Source organism: Ceratotherium simum, chromosome 17, assembly GCF_057802395.1.
Source record: "Ceratotherium simum simum isolate JZ-2026a chromosome 17, ASM5780239v1, whole genome shotgun sequence".
Classification (NCBI taxonomy): domain Eukaryota; kingdom Metazoa; phylum Chordata; class Mammalia; order Perissodactyla; family Rhinocerotidae; genus Ceratotherium; species Ceratotherium simum.
Genome location: NC_141916.1, coordinates 28,308,541 through 28,326,492, shown reverse-complemented (window position 1 = coordinate 28,326,492; position 17,952 = coordinate 28,308,541). Strand labels below are relative to the sequence as shown.

The 17,952-nt window shown below is 41.0% G+C and overlaps 1 protein-coding gene across 1 annotated transcript in view; it reads right to left on the bottom strand.

The window, feature by feature from the left end:
- Positions 1 to 13,655, bottom strand: part of KIF21A (kinesin family member 21A) — a 146,061-nt gene extending 132,406 nt beyond the window's left edge. The window contains exon 1 of the mRNA XM_087442566.1: positions 13,338 to 13,655. Within this exon, the coding sequence (XP_087298692.1) occupies positions 13,338 to 13,381 (44 nt within the window). The 5' untranslated portion in view covers positions 13,382 to 13,655. The remainder of the gene's footprint in view (positions 1 to 13,337) is intronic.
- Positions 13,656 to 17,952: the final 4,297 nt, after the last annotated feature.

Genomic DNA, 17,952 nt, shown 5'->3' with positions numbered 1-17,952 from the left:
GTCATAGACCCATGAAGCTTTTAATATAGAATGCAGTGCTGCCAGGATGCAGAATGGCTACTTGATGTCAAGAATCGGTGCCCTTGATCCCTTCACACATTCTTCTTCTTTCCTATCCCATCTCAATATCAGTGAAGCTGTTGTGAGAAAAAGCAATGGTCAACTCACCTAGATGTGCCAGTCCCATATCCAGCAACTGCAGAGTGTACACCAGTGGCCTGGCCTAGCCCAACACAGTCTATGGGCTCTTTATCAAAATTGAGATGCCCAGCCATCACTGCACACATACTGTCTGGTCGCAGCAAAAGCCAACAGAACCATTTTCATTCTAATGCAAAGGTAGGTACAGTTCAGGAGTGACCAAAATTTTCTATTTCAAAATGACAATCAAGAGAGCTTAAAATTTTCTTGACAAACCCAATATATTATTTTTGACTAAAATATCACAGGGACAAAGTTGAGAATCTTTTTCATCAACCGATATTAAGAAACAAATATAATTTATTTTCTTCATTAACATTAATATATTTTATACTATATTGGCCAGATTCATCGATTCCTTAGTGGATTTTTTGTTTTGGGGTGTGTATGTATGTGCTGTGTGTTTCATGTCAACCCCATACCAACATCACAGCTTTGTGACCTCAGGTAAAATCTGTCTCAAAACATACTGGGTCTCTGGGCTGGCAATGGGTTAAGGGAGAAAGCTGGACAACTAGCCTGGCCAGAGGCCTGAATGACATGGAAGTAAAGCGAGGTCCAGAAGTCACCCAGGTTTGATCAGTGCCAGCACACGTATACAAGTGCATTCAATCTGGTGGCAGCTTCCAGTTCTGAGTGGCCCACATGAGATGAAGTAGATTCTAGTTGGAAAAAAAATAGCACAAGTTTCCCCCTCCACAGAAAGGGGGCTTTCCATAATTTCACTTAATTGAATGGATTTGGATTCAAAACATGGAAAAAGGGATATAAATCAGGAAACCAAGACAGAAGCCAAATCTGGACAGATAAAATAGGAGGTTACAGGAAAGCTATGACCCTAAAAGCATAGGCACATAAGTTTGGAGCAGCAAAATAAATTTCAGACTGATGAGCTGGTGGGGCAAACAACACTGCTCTGATTTACTTGTAGCTTTATTTAGGACTGACCCAGAAACTCAGAGTCACTAAGCAGAAAAAAATAATGATAATAAAATGACAATAGCAACTACTCTTTAAAAAACACTTACGAAGTGCCAGTAGTATGATAAGGGTTTTATATGCATTGTCTTATTTAATTCTCCCAACAAACACATGAGGTGGGTATTATTTTCTCCTATTGAGTTCCTGTAGACTTTGCATATAACAATATTTACCGAGCTCCGATAGACATTGAATATAAAAATATTTTCATTCATAATGATCTAATAAAGAGGATGAAAATTCTGGAACATGATTGGAGATATTTTTCACCAGTGTTAACCAATTTGTACTGATTCATCCTCACTAATCCCAGTTGCTGCTTCTGAACAGCAGTATTTGTTGTAATTATTGCATTAAAAGCAGCAAAGCTAACAAGTCCACCCAGGGACCAAACTCATAATCTTGGCCTTATTAGCATCACATTGAAATCAACTGGACTTACAGATCACAAATACCCACAGCACTCAATAACATAATTTCTTTATGCCTATTTTTAAATAGAATGAGGTAGAATCCTAACACAGAAACATATAAAATGAGACCACAAAATTGATGTCAACAAGTGCTCAAATTTAAAAGTGCAAGGGCCGGCCCTGTGGCTTGGTGGTTAAGTGCGCGCTGTGATGCTGGTGGCCCGGGTTCGGATCCCGGGTGCGCATCCAGGCACCACTTCTCCGTTCATCCTGAGGCCGAGTCCCGCATACAGCAACTAGAAGGATGTGCAGCTACGACATACAACTTTCCACTGGGGCTTTGGGGGGAAAAAAATAAAATAAATAAAATCTTTAAAAAAAAAAAAAAAGTGCAAAATCGCCAAAAGTCTGAGCTACTCTATGTTGAGAGCTGCAGTCATAAAACACATGCACAAGATAAATAATGACAAGCTATACCAAGTTAATACAAAATTAAGAACCAAAAGATGACTAAAGAAACCCTATACTCAAAGACAAGAACTGAATCTGCTACAAAAGTAACAGAAGGTTCAATTACATTTATGTAACAAAAACGATAAGAAAATAATCAGACAGATGGAATTTGTTGCCAATCTAAGGGCAAGCTGGCAAACTAAAATTCAAAAGCATTATATTGTATTGCCTAAATTGAGATTTGAAAATGTCACATATGGATTAAGAAACCTTAAATGGCAAGCCAAATAACCAGGAATAAATCTGTAACCTCATGTTTAATCGGCAGTTGACAATTTCCATTTTAGGGCAGGACTAGGTAACCAAAGCTATTCAAACAAAACTGTTTTGGTTGAATTGAGGTAAACACAAGCAAAGTAACACCTTAGAAATGCACTGATTTTCATGGAACATGGCATGGTTATGGACCTGTTTGGTTTACCATCAGTGGCTTAGACTAATGTGTTAAACGAATGTCTCTACTACCCTAATGCATTATATCTTACTATAGACATAGCTGAAAAGTTAAAATTATATATTAACATATCTTTTTCTGAAAAGCATCCTCAGTACCACAACATTTAATCCTATATTTTAGATGAGCAGCACTACCCTCCCCCCTTCACTTCCAGGAAACAGTCATTTATAGAGTCTGTGCTCATCAGTGGAAATGACAACATTACGAAGAATCATTAGACACAGCACAACTCTTAGAAAAAATTAAATTAACGTCCTCATTAAACAATAAAGGCTTGTCAATTAAATTACTGTTTGATATACGGAATTTAATATATATTGAATTGAATCATTGAAATAAAGCAGAAGATGTATAATATTTAGCATATTACCCAAAATGCCCTTCTTTAATATAAAGACACGGAAAAATTCTTATGCTATACTCTAAAGTTGTAAATTGCAAGCTATAAAATTATATCCATATTACAACAATTTTTTAAAAATGTAGGTACACATATGAAAACAAACTACAAAGAAATATACCAAAAGGCTAACAGTAATCACATCAGAGTAGTGAACTATGATTGATTGTTTTTCATCTGTTCCCGGATACTTTTTCTAACGTGATTGTATTATTTCAATAATAGAAAAAAAATCAAATAAAAGTAACTTATGAAGTTAAAAGCTGATTTTGAGATAATTAGACTAGGCTTGCAAGATCTATTTCCTGCTTCTAAGTATCACTCTTCTTTTTTTTTTTTTTTTTGTGAGGAAGATCAGCCCTGAGCTAACATCCATGCCAATCCTCCTCTTTTTGCTGAGGAAGACCGGCCCTGAGCTAACATCTATTGCCAATCCTCCTCCTTTTTTTCCCTTTTTCTCCCCAAAGCCCCAGTAGATAGTTGTATGTAGTAGTTGCACATCCTGCTAGTTGCTGTATGTGGGATGCGGCCTCAGCATGGCCAGACAAGCGGTGCGTCAGTTCGTGCCCAGGATTCGAACCCCGGCCGCCAGTAGCAGAGCGTTCGCACTTAACCGCTAAGCCACGGGGCCGGCCCTCGGTCTTCTTTTAAAATGCTTTCAGCTAAATCTTCACACGGCTCTATCAATGAATATTGCAGGCACATTGCTCCATCAGCTCTAGGTACCAGAAAAAATTTTATAGAAAATGTAAATATATTTTAAAAATTCTGTGTTATTATTACTTCTGGTCTTTTTACTCAGTTTACCCCTTACAGCGCTCTTTAATTCATAGCCTAGTTTAGTGGCTTGTTGCCAAGGTTGCTGAGAGGAAGCAAGGAAAGCATTAGTAGCACTTTCAAAAATGTGGTGCAATCCAATTCAGAAAGAAAATGCACATTTTTATTAACCAATTTAGTCAACATCATCCTACATTAGGTTAAGCAACTAGTGGAAAATATAATTCAATACTATTGTTAATCTCACAAAGTATATGGTAGGAACTTTACAAAACACTAAAAATCATACTAACCAAAAGTCTGTGAGGGAAGAGAAAGCAAAGAATAAAAATGGTAGATTCTACCAAACTATAAAAGAAGGAATTTGGTAAGGTAGAGCAAGATGGTATGTGATTTACATGTTGAAAACAAAATGAGAACTAGGGACTAGGTAAGGTAAGGTTTTTGGAAGTATTTACATACATTTTTGTTTCATTGATAGTAGTGCAAGTAATAGACACTCAAAAAGCAAAAGAACAGGGGCTGGCCCTGTGGCCTAGCAGTTGAGTGCGCGCGCTCCACTGCTGGCGGCCGGGGTTCGGATCCCGGGCACGCACCGACGCACCGCTTCTCTGGCCATGCTGGGGCCGCGTCCCACATACAGCAACTGGAAAGATGTGCAGCTATGACATACAACTATCTACTGGGGCTTTGGGGTAGAAAATAAATAAATAAATAAAATTAAAAAAAAAAAAGGCAAAAGAACAGAGAAAATACAAAGCGCTTTGCAAATTCAAGTTACGGGTTACATATTAGAGAATGACTAATCTAACTGCTAGAGTTTGGAATATACCCAACATGTCCATTGTTGGTTATATCAAACTCATCTCTAATAATAACATTACCACCTGTATTTGTGTAAAAACCGCTTTCCAAATGCTTTCACATGGTCGTCTGTTTTGATCCTTTCCCTAGTCCCCTGAGGTAGATGGATAACTACCTACTCAAAGCCAAGTTTATCACTGTTAACAGTCCAGACCAAAACAGTTTTCTAACCGTCCAATGCTCATTCTATTATTTCATATCACCTCCAATTGCTTTAATACCTCCAACTTATGTGATTCCAGTACACAGTGGACATTCAATAATTATGTAATAAATGAATGAATTTTGATCTAAAAAAGTAAATAAGAGTAGAAGGAATACAATTGAGGGTAGATAGAGATGCCCTATGCCTCATTAGTATACCATATGATCAACATACCACATCATAATAATTAACTACAGCTTGACCCTCTCCAAGGTTTCTTGTTCCTGCTTGCTGAAAGTCTCTTATTTAGAACAACTCCAAACTGACTATGCAGCTTTGTCAAAGAATGTGAATATCTACTCTGAAAAAACATAATTCCTTTCATCATATTCAGAGAACTGACACTGTCATGCCTCAGTGACAGACACAGATCCCCAAAGTTGAGAATAACGTCAGATCCAACTTCAAAAACTAAAATTTTGCTACACACTAAGAGAACCAAACAGTAGAGAATAAACCTTGAGTTTTCCCTGATTTAGCCCTTGGGTGGGTTCATGATGCCCACCTCTCCACAACCAAATATGAACAATTTTCTTGCTTCCTTCCTCGTACTGAAGAAGCAGATGGAGGTGGATTAGTCACCCAAGTAAACTGACCCTGGGGTTAAATCCTGAACAACCTTCATTCCAATCTGGACATGTAGGTCTGCTTGTTTCAGTTTAATAACCCCATGTCCTTCAAATGTTCTATTGTAATAGTGCTGTCAATATGTTAGCACCTTCTAAAAAAAAAGTATTAAATGTTCACTGAGTTTGGGGAACATTTCAAGTGAAAATCATCACATTGTGAGGGAGAGAAAGAAGAATCACATAAGGAAGGTCTATGGCCCTAAAGGGCAGAAATTTACCTGCATGGGAGCAGTCTAGCAAGGCTTCATGTAGAGGTGGGATTTAGGATACTTTTGGGATGACGGGCCTCCCTTATGGTCAAAATGTGTTGTATTCTTTATTCCCTTCTAAAATAAGGATGGGAAGAGCTGAGATGTTATTTAAAAGCTTAAGAACCACCTATCCAGTGAAATAATACTCAAAACGGGGACTTTTTAAACCACTCAGATTTCTACCATCTCCAATTCCAGATCCCAATAAACGTATCTCACCTGACCTTACTCAACCACACCCTACCTCTACCCCACCCCCCCCTCCAGCCACCTTCCCTTAGTTAGGCTGCCGTTATTACTGGAATGTGCTATAATCCTCAAATTTGTTGGAGCAGAAAAAAAAGTTTTAAGAACCAAGGGCAGGGGAGGGGGAGAAGGCCACATGTCCCAGGCCCAGAATTCACAAATACCTCCTATTTACCTGTTTAACATTATTTCCAAATTAGACTATACACACGACGTATTTTTGTGGTTGTTAAAGTGTTAATGTGTTACATGTAAATGTTGAAAACAGTCTATATTATTTCTTCACATTTTAATATACCAGGAACCTCAAAATATAGACCTAGACTTCTATCCAAGGGGTCCCTCTCTATCTCTAAGAGGTCCTTGTTAGACTCACTAGTCTAGTTTCTAGAATTGAGGCAATCATAAAGCCAAAATAATGGGTACTCAGAGTAGGGGTATTCATTTAAATGTAAAATTAAACTTATTCCATAATAAGCGTTTAAGGGATTAGAACTGTAGTGTTTAAAATATAAATTTAGGGCGGGCCCGGTGGCTTAGTGGTTAAGTGCGCACACTCCGCTGCTGGCGGCCCGGGGTTCGGAGCCCCGGCGCGCACCTACACACCACTTCTCCGGCCATGCTGTGGCCACGTCCCACATACAGCAACTAGAAGGATGTGCAGCTATGACATACAACAATCTACTGGGGCTTTGGAGGGAAAAAATAAATAAATAAAATCTTTAAAAATAAATAAAATAAAAAATAAAATATAAATTTATTCTACTTCCGGGGTATCTGACAGCAAAAAAAGAAGTCCTAGAAAATCCACAGCACTAATCAACAGAAGACTTGACCTGCTAGTTGTGGGACCTCAAGGAATTCCTTCAACTTCTCTGGGCCTCTATTGCCTCAACTGTCTTAAAGAAGGGGCCTCAACCAGCTAGGCTGTTCAAGGTCCCTTTCAGCTTTAAAACCTATTTTGTCAATAATTTTAGAGGTACTAAAAGTTATGTTCAATATATAAATTTCTAACAATTTCAAAAAACAAAAGACAAAGGAACCTCAAATATAATTCTTAAACATTCAGAAGATTGCAAAATAATTGTAGGGTGTCACGAAAACTGTCCCCTTGGCTTGGCTGTCATTTGCTTCAAATAAAGCTTGGGCCACAAAAAAACTATTTTAACACTCTGAGAAGATTAAATAGTTAATCCACCGGGACACCAAGTTGAAAGAAAGAACTCACAAATCCGCTTCCCAGTAAGAAGCACTGAAAATAACAAACATATTTGTTTTATTTTGAATAAAAAATTATTCTAATGATACACTTTATGCAAATACTTTCTATTATCTGGCATACATTTTCATTGATGTGTTTTCCTTTCTAGTCTGAAACTCAGATGAAGGTCTTGTCTAATGACAGAAAACAACCATTTATAAATCAGAGTCACACAGGCAAGTTGTAACATGTCTTGGGGGAAAATATTCATAATAATGAATATTCCAAATTTACTTCTCTGAGGAGAAATTGATGAGAATTGGAAGATCGGGCAGATTATGGAATTAACTGCCAAGATAATTTCTGCTTTCGTGGCTTCACTAAACTGGAATTTCTAGTGCATCATGCACTGCCCCATAATTATGCATCAAAATATTAACCTATTAGCAGGTAAGATGGTTAAGAGCTTAAGCAGTATAATAATTAGACACGAAACTTGAACTTCCATGGAGTTCCAAATAACAAACAGGCCTACCACCCTTCTTCATAAATTCAATAAGCTGTATCTGAAGAAAAAGTATCAACTCATATTTTATAAATAAAATAATTTCATTGATTTTCAACTCATATCATCTGCTAGCTCTTTAGTCTCTATTCTTAAGAAATGTATGAATTAAAAAATACTATTGAAAAAATAAAGGAGAAATAAAAACTAAACTGCAACAATTGTCTTTCATTTCTAGTTTGTGCTCTTGATTATATTTTGTGTTAGTTCCAACATAGTTGGTGTATTTATAGAGCCTCATACTGCTAGGTCAAAGCTCCATGAAGGCAGAGACCATGTCTGTCATGTGTGTTGGGTATTCTCAGTGGTAGGAAAGTGTCCAGCACATAGTAGGCACTTAATAAATATTCGCTGCATGAAGGAAGGAAGGAATAAACAAATGACCAAATACCAGATGACCACCTATTGTCATAAAATAACTATTTCTAAGAGCCTTGCTTACCTACTTCTATATTTTCTAAACATTAAATTGTTTCAAATAATTTACTTGATATGTATATTGTTTCATCTTGAAAGATCCTTATCACATTGAAATTAGTACGTGAAATGTTTTGAACACATTTGGAAATATGTTTAAGAACAAAGAAACAGATATCAGAAGCCTGAGTTTTGAGTTCCAATTCTGGTACTTAGTGGCTGAGAAACCTTGAATACGTCACCTAGTGCCTCTGAGACTCATTTTTTCATCTGTTAAAATAGGGATATATCTGTCCAGCCTACCTCAGAGGGTTTTAATGTAGATTAAATGAAATATTGTACATTTGTATTTAACCAGGTTGGGACAGAGACCACAAAAGCTTAAATGTTTCCTCTTCAGTAACAAGAGTACCCAAAGTAAACATATTGTTGGGAAAGTCAAGTTTGAAATGTTAAAATAGTTCCTTCCTGTCAATATAGAGGCACCATTAATGCCAACAACGACTAACAACAAAAAAATCACATATTTAATAGACTGCATATATAAAGATCTTACAACCCTTAATACCTTTACACTGTCACCTCAGCATGAGGAAAAAGTAAAGTTCACAGAAGTCACATTGCAAATCAGTGCCAGTGACAGACCTAAAACAGAGCTTGTGACCGTTCAATCAGCCCTTAAGCCTGCTGAGCAATACCACTTCTTAAAAGTGTTTTAGTAAGGTGAAAATATAGCAAATTAGACAACATTACACACTAATCCAAACTCACTGTCAAGAATATGTACTGTTCTCTGCCAAAGCCGAGCAAAGAAATTTTAGCTCACAACCACATAGACAATGACATGAAAACACAATGGTTCTTCTGTATCTCCATTTTCGTCCAGCTCTTGACATATTTTGCAAGCTCAAGTTCTTGAAGAGGAAAAAAGTTTCAAATGTTATGTCAGCATTCAGACAGGGAAAGGAAAAGACACATCATCCCACAATGTCTTAGATTTAGAATTTAAAATGTTTAATTGATTTTATCATTTTGAGTTAACTGAATAGTATACTTAAATAAGAATAGAATATACACTATACTTCATTGCTCATTTTTGTTGATGAAATCTATCAACTGACCACATTTTCTAGGAAATCAGCTACCACATTGAGTCCATAATCAGTAACTTTCTACACCTATGCACCCAGAAGAAAAAAATGTTGCTGTTAAATCAAATCTTACATGTACATATGTGTGTGTATGTATATACATGTGTGTCTATGTGTGTATGTGTATATATAACCACCCGAAAAACAGACACTCAATATTTTGGTATTTTCTTGATCTAAAAGTGAGCTTAGTCTATGATGCAGTGGCTATGAACAGTTTTTTCAATACTTCTTCCTCATATTTTTTAAATTATAGAGCAGCACTATCCAATAGAAATATAATGTGAGCAACATTCTGTTTAATTTTAAAATGTCTGGTAGCCACATTTTTTTTAAAAAGGAAAAACAAGGGCTGGCCCAGTGGCGCAAGCGGTTAAGTGCACGTGCTCCGCTGGGGCGGCCTGGGGTTCGCCGGTTCAGATCCCGGGCGCACACCGACGCATCGCTTGTTAGGCCATGCTGTGGCGGCGTCCCATATAAAGCAGAGGAAGATGGGCACAGATGTTAGCCCAGGGCCAGTCTTCCTCAGCAAAAAAGAGGAGGATTGGCATGGATGTTAGCTCAAGGCTGGTCCTCCTCACAAAAAAAAAAAAGGAAAAACAGATGAAGTTAATTTTAATAATATTTTATTTAACTCAATGTACCAAAATATTATCATTTTAACATGTAATCAATACAAAGATTATTGATATATTTACATTCACTTTTTTCATATTAAGTCTTTGAAATCTAATGTATATATTATATTTACAACACATGTCAATTAGGATGCTAAATTTTCATCAGAAATACTTTATCAGTATTTCGATTTCATAAACTTTATAGTTAAAAAGTAGATCCACATAACCAAGTTGTTCCAAGCATACTTAAAAGTTTTCCAAAAACTAAATCAAGGCCCAGTTTTTAGATTTAAATTAATTAAAATTAAATAAATTTTAAAATTTAGTTCCTCAGTAGCATTAATCATAATTCAAGTACTAAATAGCCACATGGGGTTGGGTAGTGGAGCTGTCATCTGAATCCCTATCTACCACAACGATAGATACCCTGCAGAACATCGCAGATATATTCTGCCAAAAGGTATTTTTGGAAATTGAATTAAAAATATTCTCCCTAGGGCCTGGCCCGTGGCCAAGTGGTTCATGTTGCACACGCTCTGCTTCGGCAGCCTGGGTTCGTGGGTTTGGATCCTGGGCGCGGACCTACTCCACTCACCAGCCATGCTGTGGAGGTGTCTCACATATAAAGTAGAGGAAGACTGGCACCGATGCTAGCTCAAAGATAATCTTCCTCAAGCAAAAAAAAGAGGAAGATTGGCAACAGATGTTAGCTCAGGATGATCTTCCTCAGCAAAAAAAAAAAAAATTCTCCCTAAATGAGAAACTTTCTGTTTAACTTTTCCCCAAAGCCGTAGATGACCATGCATTCATTTTGAGAAACCTAAAATAGAGTCATCAGCATTAACATACTGATAAGTTTCTACATCTAATAAAACAGAAGAACCTCTAGGATGCTTTGTGCATTTACACAAGTAGAGTCAACTCTTTATTACCTGTTATTACATTATTCATTGAAGGGGAAAAGTAGGTCAAATACCCTGCTACTTTGCGTCTATTTGTTGATTTATTTATCCTGCTGATGAAGCCTATAGCAAACTGGAGGGTAGGATTGGAGGACACTGGAAAGATTAAAGAATCTAAGGCAATATTTTAGCTAAGTTCAGGTCCTCTCTATCTGAGCTCTATCTTTTCTAGCAATATCGAGGTATGAATAACCTGTCAAAGCCATTCATTTGTAATTGAACTAGTACAGAACCAGGAAGAGGCAACTGACCTTAACTAAATGAAGCTCTGTGAAGCAGGCTCTTGCCTCTCACCTATACAGGTTTAATGGTTAAGAACTTGGGCTGCAGAGTCAAGCTGTCTGGGTTGGAACTCTCGTTCTGCCACTTGCTACCAGTTTAACCTTGGGCAGATTACTTAATCTTTCTATGCCTCATCTGCACAATGGCCATAATAATAACAGGACCTAAGTCAAAGATTGCTATGAGGAATAAATGAGATTTCACAGCATATAAAACACCTTAACACACAGCTCTGACCCAGACATCTGGTATGTGTCCAACAATTATTCCTATTTTTAGCTCAGATGGGGAGATATGTTCAATAAGTATTTGTTGTAAATGAAAATATATGTCCAAGCACTTTAAAAATACCAAAGTGCTATATAAGCTATTTTTATCCTATGTAAAATAAGTTTTAGAGAGTGGATCTATTCAGACAATGTATTTAATGAAAAAAAAAATAGATCTTCACAATGTAGCTTACTAAGTTCTGTTAAAATTCTTCCAAAGCCTTTTCCCAACAATCAGATTCACACTTATTCACTTAAAAAGTGCTAACATGCATACCAAAACCAAATATAAGTTATTTATCTGTCAGTGTCACTTTAGGGTGATTCATGGCTCTGCTCGCCTCCATTGCAAGCGGCATCAGACTTAATAGCAGGGCCAATAAACCGCCGTATGATATTCTAGAGAATTCACGGATAAAAATCTTAACTCTCTAAAAATGGTTTCTCTCACAGCCGAATTTTCTGTTTTCATTACTATTTTATGCTCCTCTTCACCTTCCTTGACCAGATCTGTTAACTAACAAAACTGCCGCGTACTGGGTTTCCTCTCTTTTTCCTTCCCCTTTCTCTGCGGTGGTACAGTCATGAATAGATATTAAAAGGCCAAGAGAAGTAGCAGCAGCAAATAGGACAAACAAACTAATCCAACGATTGGACAAGTAGCCCCAGAATAACCAAGAAAGCCAAATTAAAATTTCAAAAGCTTTAGAACAGGAGATACTAAAGAGTCATCAAACTGTCACTTCCATGGGTGGTCATTTCATGGTCTGTAAATGGACTGAAAAAAAATCTCTAAAATCCAGTTTATTCTTTAAATTGATTAAAGATACAAAGAATATATAAAATTGCTATTTCTATGCCTAACCAAGATTTGTCACTAAAATAACGATAGAAATGCTGAAATGATAGGATTTTTAAAATCTTTTCAGAAAGACTACAAAACTGGAGGAGTTTTAAAAATAATTTCTCAGAGTACAGACTATTTTTATAATCCTTAAAGTAGACATAAAGAGAAGCGAATTCAGAGTGGACTCAGAGCTGTGAAAGCAACGCACTTCTTCCACCATGACTGCTTCATTAATATTTCAGGGATGATGTTGCATTTTCCATGAGCAACTGTCAGAGCTTAGAATATGTATCAAAACAGTCTAAATTACATCCAATACTCGTGTACCTGTCGTTGACCAAAACACAATTTTAATGTAGCTAGTATTTAAAAACCCACGCCCAATCATGTAGAATTTTATATTGTATCCATCCCGCTGAACCTCAGGATATTTCACCCAGTCATCCATTTCACCCTTCCACTCGCTGAAGAGTTTTTTTCCTTCTACAGACCTATTACCAGTGGATTTTACCTTAAATATAATTCCCATTGCAAGGCCAGCTATGTCGCCTCTACCCACACGCTGGTGCAGTCTAGTTCCCCGTGATGCTCAATGAGACTTCCATTTGCACCAACATCTACAACCCTGCGGTTGGAAGCGCTATCAGTCGGATGCTTTGTCTCCTGCCTCAGAAGGCCGGAGTCGCATGTACACGTATGACAGTCACTCTATAAATAATAAAAAGGACACCGCAGCCCAGGAGAGAGGCGGCTCCCCGGGCAAAGCCGGAGAGGCGATCGCCCAAGGCGACCGAAGCTAAGGCGATTGTTCCTCAGGCGCAGGACCCGGCGGGGGCGGCCGGCGACGGCTTTGCCTCCCGAAGAGGCAGGGCGCTCCGGGACCCGGCGCCGCGCGGCCGCCGCCCACCTGCAGACTCCCAAGGCGGGAGGGCGGCGGGGCTGCCCCGCGAGCACCGGGCAGCGCACGCCAGGCCGGCGGAGCCCCGCTGCCTCAGTTTCCGCAGCCGCCGGGCCGGCCCTCAGACAGGTCCTCGCCGAGCCCGCCGCCCGCCCGCCGCCGGCCCGCCGCCGCCGCGTCCTTCTCACCTGACAGCCACCCGCACGGAGCTCTCGTCCGGGGCGCCCCACATGCTGGCGGCGCGCGACGGCAGGGCCCCTGGGCCTCGGCCCCGCAGAGCTGAGGCGCCGCCGGAGGCGCGGCGCTCGGGCGCGAGACAGGAGCGGCAGGGGGCGGCCGGCTCACCTCCGCCGCGCTCCAGCCATGTTGGGCGACTGAATGGAAAGGTGGCGGCGGCGCTGCGGCAGGGGGAGGAGGAGGTGATTCACGGCTCGCGGGCGCCCGCCCCTTCTCCCCCGCTCACCCCCCGGGATCGGGGGCGGGGACGAGGCGCGCGAAGGGCGAGCGCGGCGGCGGCAGCGGAGCCAGCAGGCCGCTGGCGGCCGCCTCTGGGCCGGGCGAGTGCGCCCTGCCCCCTCCGCGGGGACGCGGCCTGCCCGCCCGGGCGCTCCGGGCTGCTCGCCCCGCACTGCGTCAGCGGCCGCCGCGCGGCCCGGCCCCACCTCGCCTCCCGCCGGCCCGCGCCCCGCCCTGCGCTCGGCGGACACTGCCTGGCGCTGCGGGGCAGGGAGGCGCGCGGGGGGATGCGGGCCGCCGCTGCCCACGCCCGGGGGCAGCCAGCCGGTGCGCCCTGGCAGGCTCTGCGGGGCGAACGCAGCCGCGAAGGCTCGCCCTGCTGCCTGTGTCTTTTTTAAAATCCAAGCTCGATTCACCAGCGCAGCGCCAGGAATCGGCCAGCTGCCGCTCTGGTTCGGCTTTGTTCCCACCCTTCGCCTTATTGTCCTCTCTCCAGCTTGGACTTTGACCCCTTTCCCCAGCCCCCGGCTGAACGCCCTCCCTCCCGGGAGTCAGTCATTCGTGCTAAACTCCCTCCCTGGTTTGGCCGCTGTCTCTGGGCAGCTGGGCTGTTCTGCAGTCCATCGCCCATTGACCAGCCCATGTGGGATATGGAAATGATTTACTCCGAGACTCCTGAATGCGTTACTCCGAGACTCGTGAATGCGTTTCTGTGAAATCATTTGTACACTGGTAAATGAAGTGCACCCTGATACTGCCAAGTGTTCCCAGAACTGAGTATCCACCAAGACCCGCCGTGTAGTAAATCCTTCCAAATCGACTTTCTTTCCCTTCTGGCCTTCTAAAAGCACCTCCCAATCCCGGGATTCTATCAACATTGACCCATTGTGGTTTCTGCCTGTGACTTTGTGCTTCCACATGCCTTTAGATAGCTCTGTGGAAACAGCCTTTGTTAGCTTTGCCACAGAGTATCTTTTGTGGACTGCCTCATACATTTCTCTAAATAAACATGTGGGTTCATACAAAACAGTATAATAGATTAAATGTCACCATCCAAATAAAGGCACTGCCCCAAGTACCTACAGTCTAAAATCACACACCTAATCAGCAGAGATACAGCAGCGTGGGTCAGGGGAGGCAGCAGGCTTTGGGACAAACAAGAAGTGTTTAATCTTAAGAGAAGGCCCATGTAGTATATATAATTACAGATAGTTTTAAACTTATTCTGTCCCTTAACCTCGATACCCCTGAGTCTTAACAGACACATAACTGGGAGGTGAAAAGGGCAGAGATGTAGCCCAAGTTGGTGGCAAAGCTCTCCACTGGCTCCCCTCTGTAGAGCCTTCCCTCCCCTCAGTATTTATCTATTAACACATCAGAGCACCATTTCCTCCTGCCCCCTGGCAGCCTCACAAGTGGCTGGATCTGAACTGGTCACTTTGCTTCTGGGATTGATAAAAGTTGCAAGCAAGGCAAGTAAAGCTGAGCAAATTTAGCAAAAAAACTAAGATGTATAATTTAAGACTTTTTTTGTTAATCTCATTTAAAATAGCTCTAGTACATATATATCCCAGTAGGAGCTGTCACAAACACAAATGCCACCAGGATCCAGGCAGGTAACCCAAGTGAGTGGAGCAGGCAAATTGAGGACTGTGATAAAATAGAGAACACAGGCCTCTTACAAAGGCAGTGGCTGTCGTCAGCTCCAGCCTGCTGGAATGCAGACCCAATGCTGCCAAGCTTTTTGTTTGCTTGTATGTCTGTTACTTCTCAAGAGATAGAGAAAAATCAGAACTTTATGTGAAAATTCCTTAGTTTTAGGGCCGACCCCGTGGCTTAGCGGTTAAGTGCGCGCACTCCGCTGCTGGCCGCCCTGGTTCGGATCCCGGGCGCCCACCGACGCACTGCTTCTGCAGCCATGCTGAGGCTGCGTCCCATATACAGCAACTAGAAGACTGTGCGTCTATGACATACAACTATCTACTGGGGCTTTGGGGGAAAAAAAATAAAAAAATTTAAAGAAAATTCCTTAGTTTTAAACATCAACATAATTCAGTGCCATATTTATGTACCATGCAAACCAATCAAAATGTGTTTCAGGCCAACTTCAGTCCCAAGCCGTGAGGCTGGAACTTCTGGACAAACATTAGCACCAACAGTACCTGTGGATTTGGATACAGATTGCACATGGTTTCAGGAAGAGGTAGTGTAAAAATTCAAATTCCCATTGACAACCGAGTCAGTAATTTTCTCCCAGATTTCAAAATTGATAAATCAACAATCTGATATTTACTTCAGATTTCTTTGTAGCTGCTATAACCTCTTTCCTTATGGCTCATCTAATTAATTATTTTAAGTTGAAGAAACTACAAGGGAAGAGCTTTTAACACAATAGGTTTAAATCCTATTCAATTATTCACTCAATAAATATTTAATAAGTGACGGCTCTATGCAAACAATGCCGGACACTAGTGATACGGAGAGGCTTCAGACTATCAGGTCTACAAGGAGCTTAAAATCTAACTCAGGGAGACAAATTTGAAAATCCATAAGTGCAGTCATTGAAAATATGAGAAGAGTATGATGAATTCTACCTGGGAGGGGAGGAATTCTTCAGGTATGGTCTCCCTGAGTCCATGCTTGCGTCCACACTGAGATAAGAGTGATCTTTTAAAACATAAACATGGGGGCTGGCCTGATGGTGCAGCAGTTAAATGCGTGCTCCGCTTCATTGGCCTGGGGTTCGCAGGTTCGGATCCCAGGCACGCACCAACGCATTGCTTGTCAAGCCATGCTGTAGCAGCGTCCCATATAAAGTAGAGGAAGATGGGCACAGATGTTAGCCCAGTCTTCCTCAGCAAAAAGAGAAGGATTGGCATCGGATGTTAGCTCAGGGCTGATCTTCCTCACAGAAGAAAAAAAAGTCATTTATGTTATTCCCCTGCCTGAAATCTTCCAATGGCTACCTAACAGAAATAGAATAAATTCTTCTAAACTTTAAGGCCCTTCACACTCTGGCCTCTCCAAACTCGAACATCCTCTTTTGCTACTCCAAGTCTTAAGCACTACTTTTTGGTGATACTGGCCTTCTTTCTATTTCTTGAACACATAAAGTTCTTTCCTGCTTTGGGGAGTTGCACTAGCTATTCTCTCTACCTGGAATGTTCTTTCCCTACTTGTCATGATTGGCTCCTTTTGTTCTTTTCGTTATCAGCTTAAGTGCTCTCTCCTCAGAGAAACTTCTGATTATTAAATTTAAAGCAGCACCCCCGCAAGGGCCAGCTACCTGATTTTGTTCCAGTGCAAAATGAAGACACAGGGTGTCTTGTTAGAAAAGCAATATAAAAATACTGTTAAAGATGCTAATATATAAAGCTTTTCCTTTCTTCTGAGCTCTCTCGCTGATCTTGTCGTGGTGTTGTTTATTTGTTTTGTTGTTAGTGCCGTGGAGTCAATTCTGACTCCTAGCGACCCTGCGTGCAGCAGAGCAGAACTTGGCCCAGTCTTTTTGCACCATCCTCTCACCTTCCAGCACTGTATCACACAATGCTCCACTGCTATTCATAGGGTTTTCATGGCCAAATTTTTCAGAAGTGGGTGGCCAGGTCCTTCTTCCTAGTCTATCTAGTCTGGAAGCACCGCTGAAAGCTGTCCACCATGGGTGACTTGCTAGTATTTGAAATACCAGTGGCATAGCTTTCAGCATCACAGCAACGTGCAGCTGCCACAGTATGATGACCAACAGACGGGTGGTGTGGTTCCCTGACCACGAAAAAACCCCGGCCATGGTGGTGAGAGTGCTGAATCTTAACCAGTAGACCACCAGGGTTGGCTTTTTACTTGCTATTTAATGTCATTTTCCATAAAGAAAAATTAAAAGTTTTAATTATTAACATTACTTTTACCATTCATCTTATATTGTACAATGCCAGTTTTAAGTGTGAATAGAAGAGCATTTAACTAATATACAGAGTTATAAAAGTAATACAATCCCTGTTGTGTAGTTCGTACAAGCGTGTGAATTTCATTCTTAACTGGATCATGGAAAGATTGTACAAAACTAACTCAACCGTTTTTATCTCACTCTTGATACACCTACATTCTACTAACAGTTTCTACCTTTGGCTTACAGATGGGTGAGGAAGAACTGAAAGCAAGAGGAGTAACTTTCTCTGTCTTTACCTTTCCATTTATGTCATTTTCAGAGTCAGTGGTTGGCAGCTACAGGGAAGTATTGAGTAAGAAACAATAAAGTAAGGGGCCAGCCTGGTGGCGCAAGGGGTTAAGTGCATGAGCTCCACTGCGGCGGCATGGGGTTCGCGGGTTCGGATCCTGGGCGCGCACCGA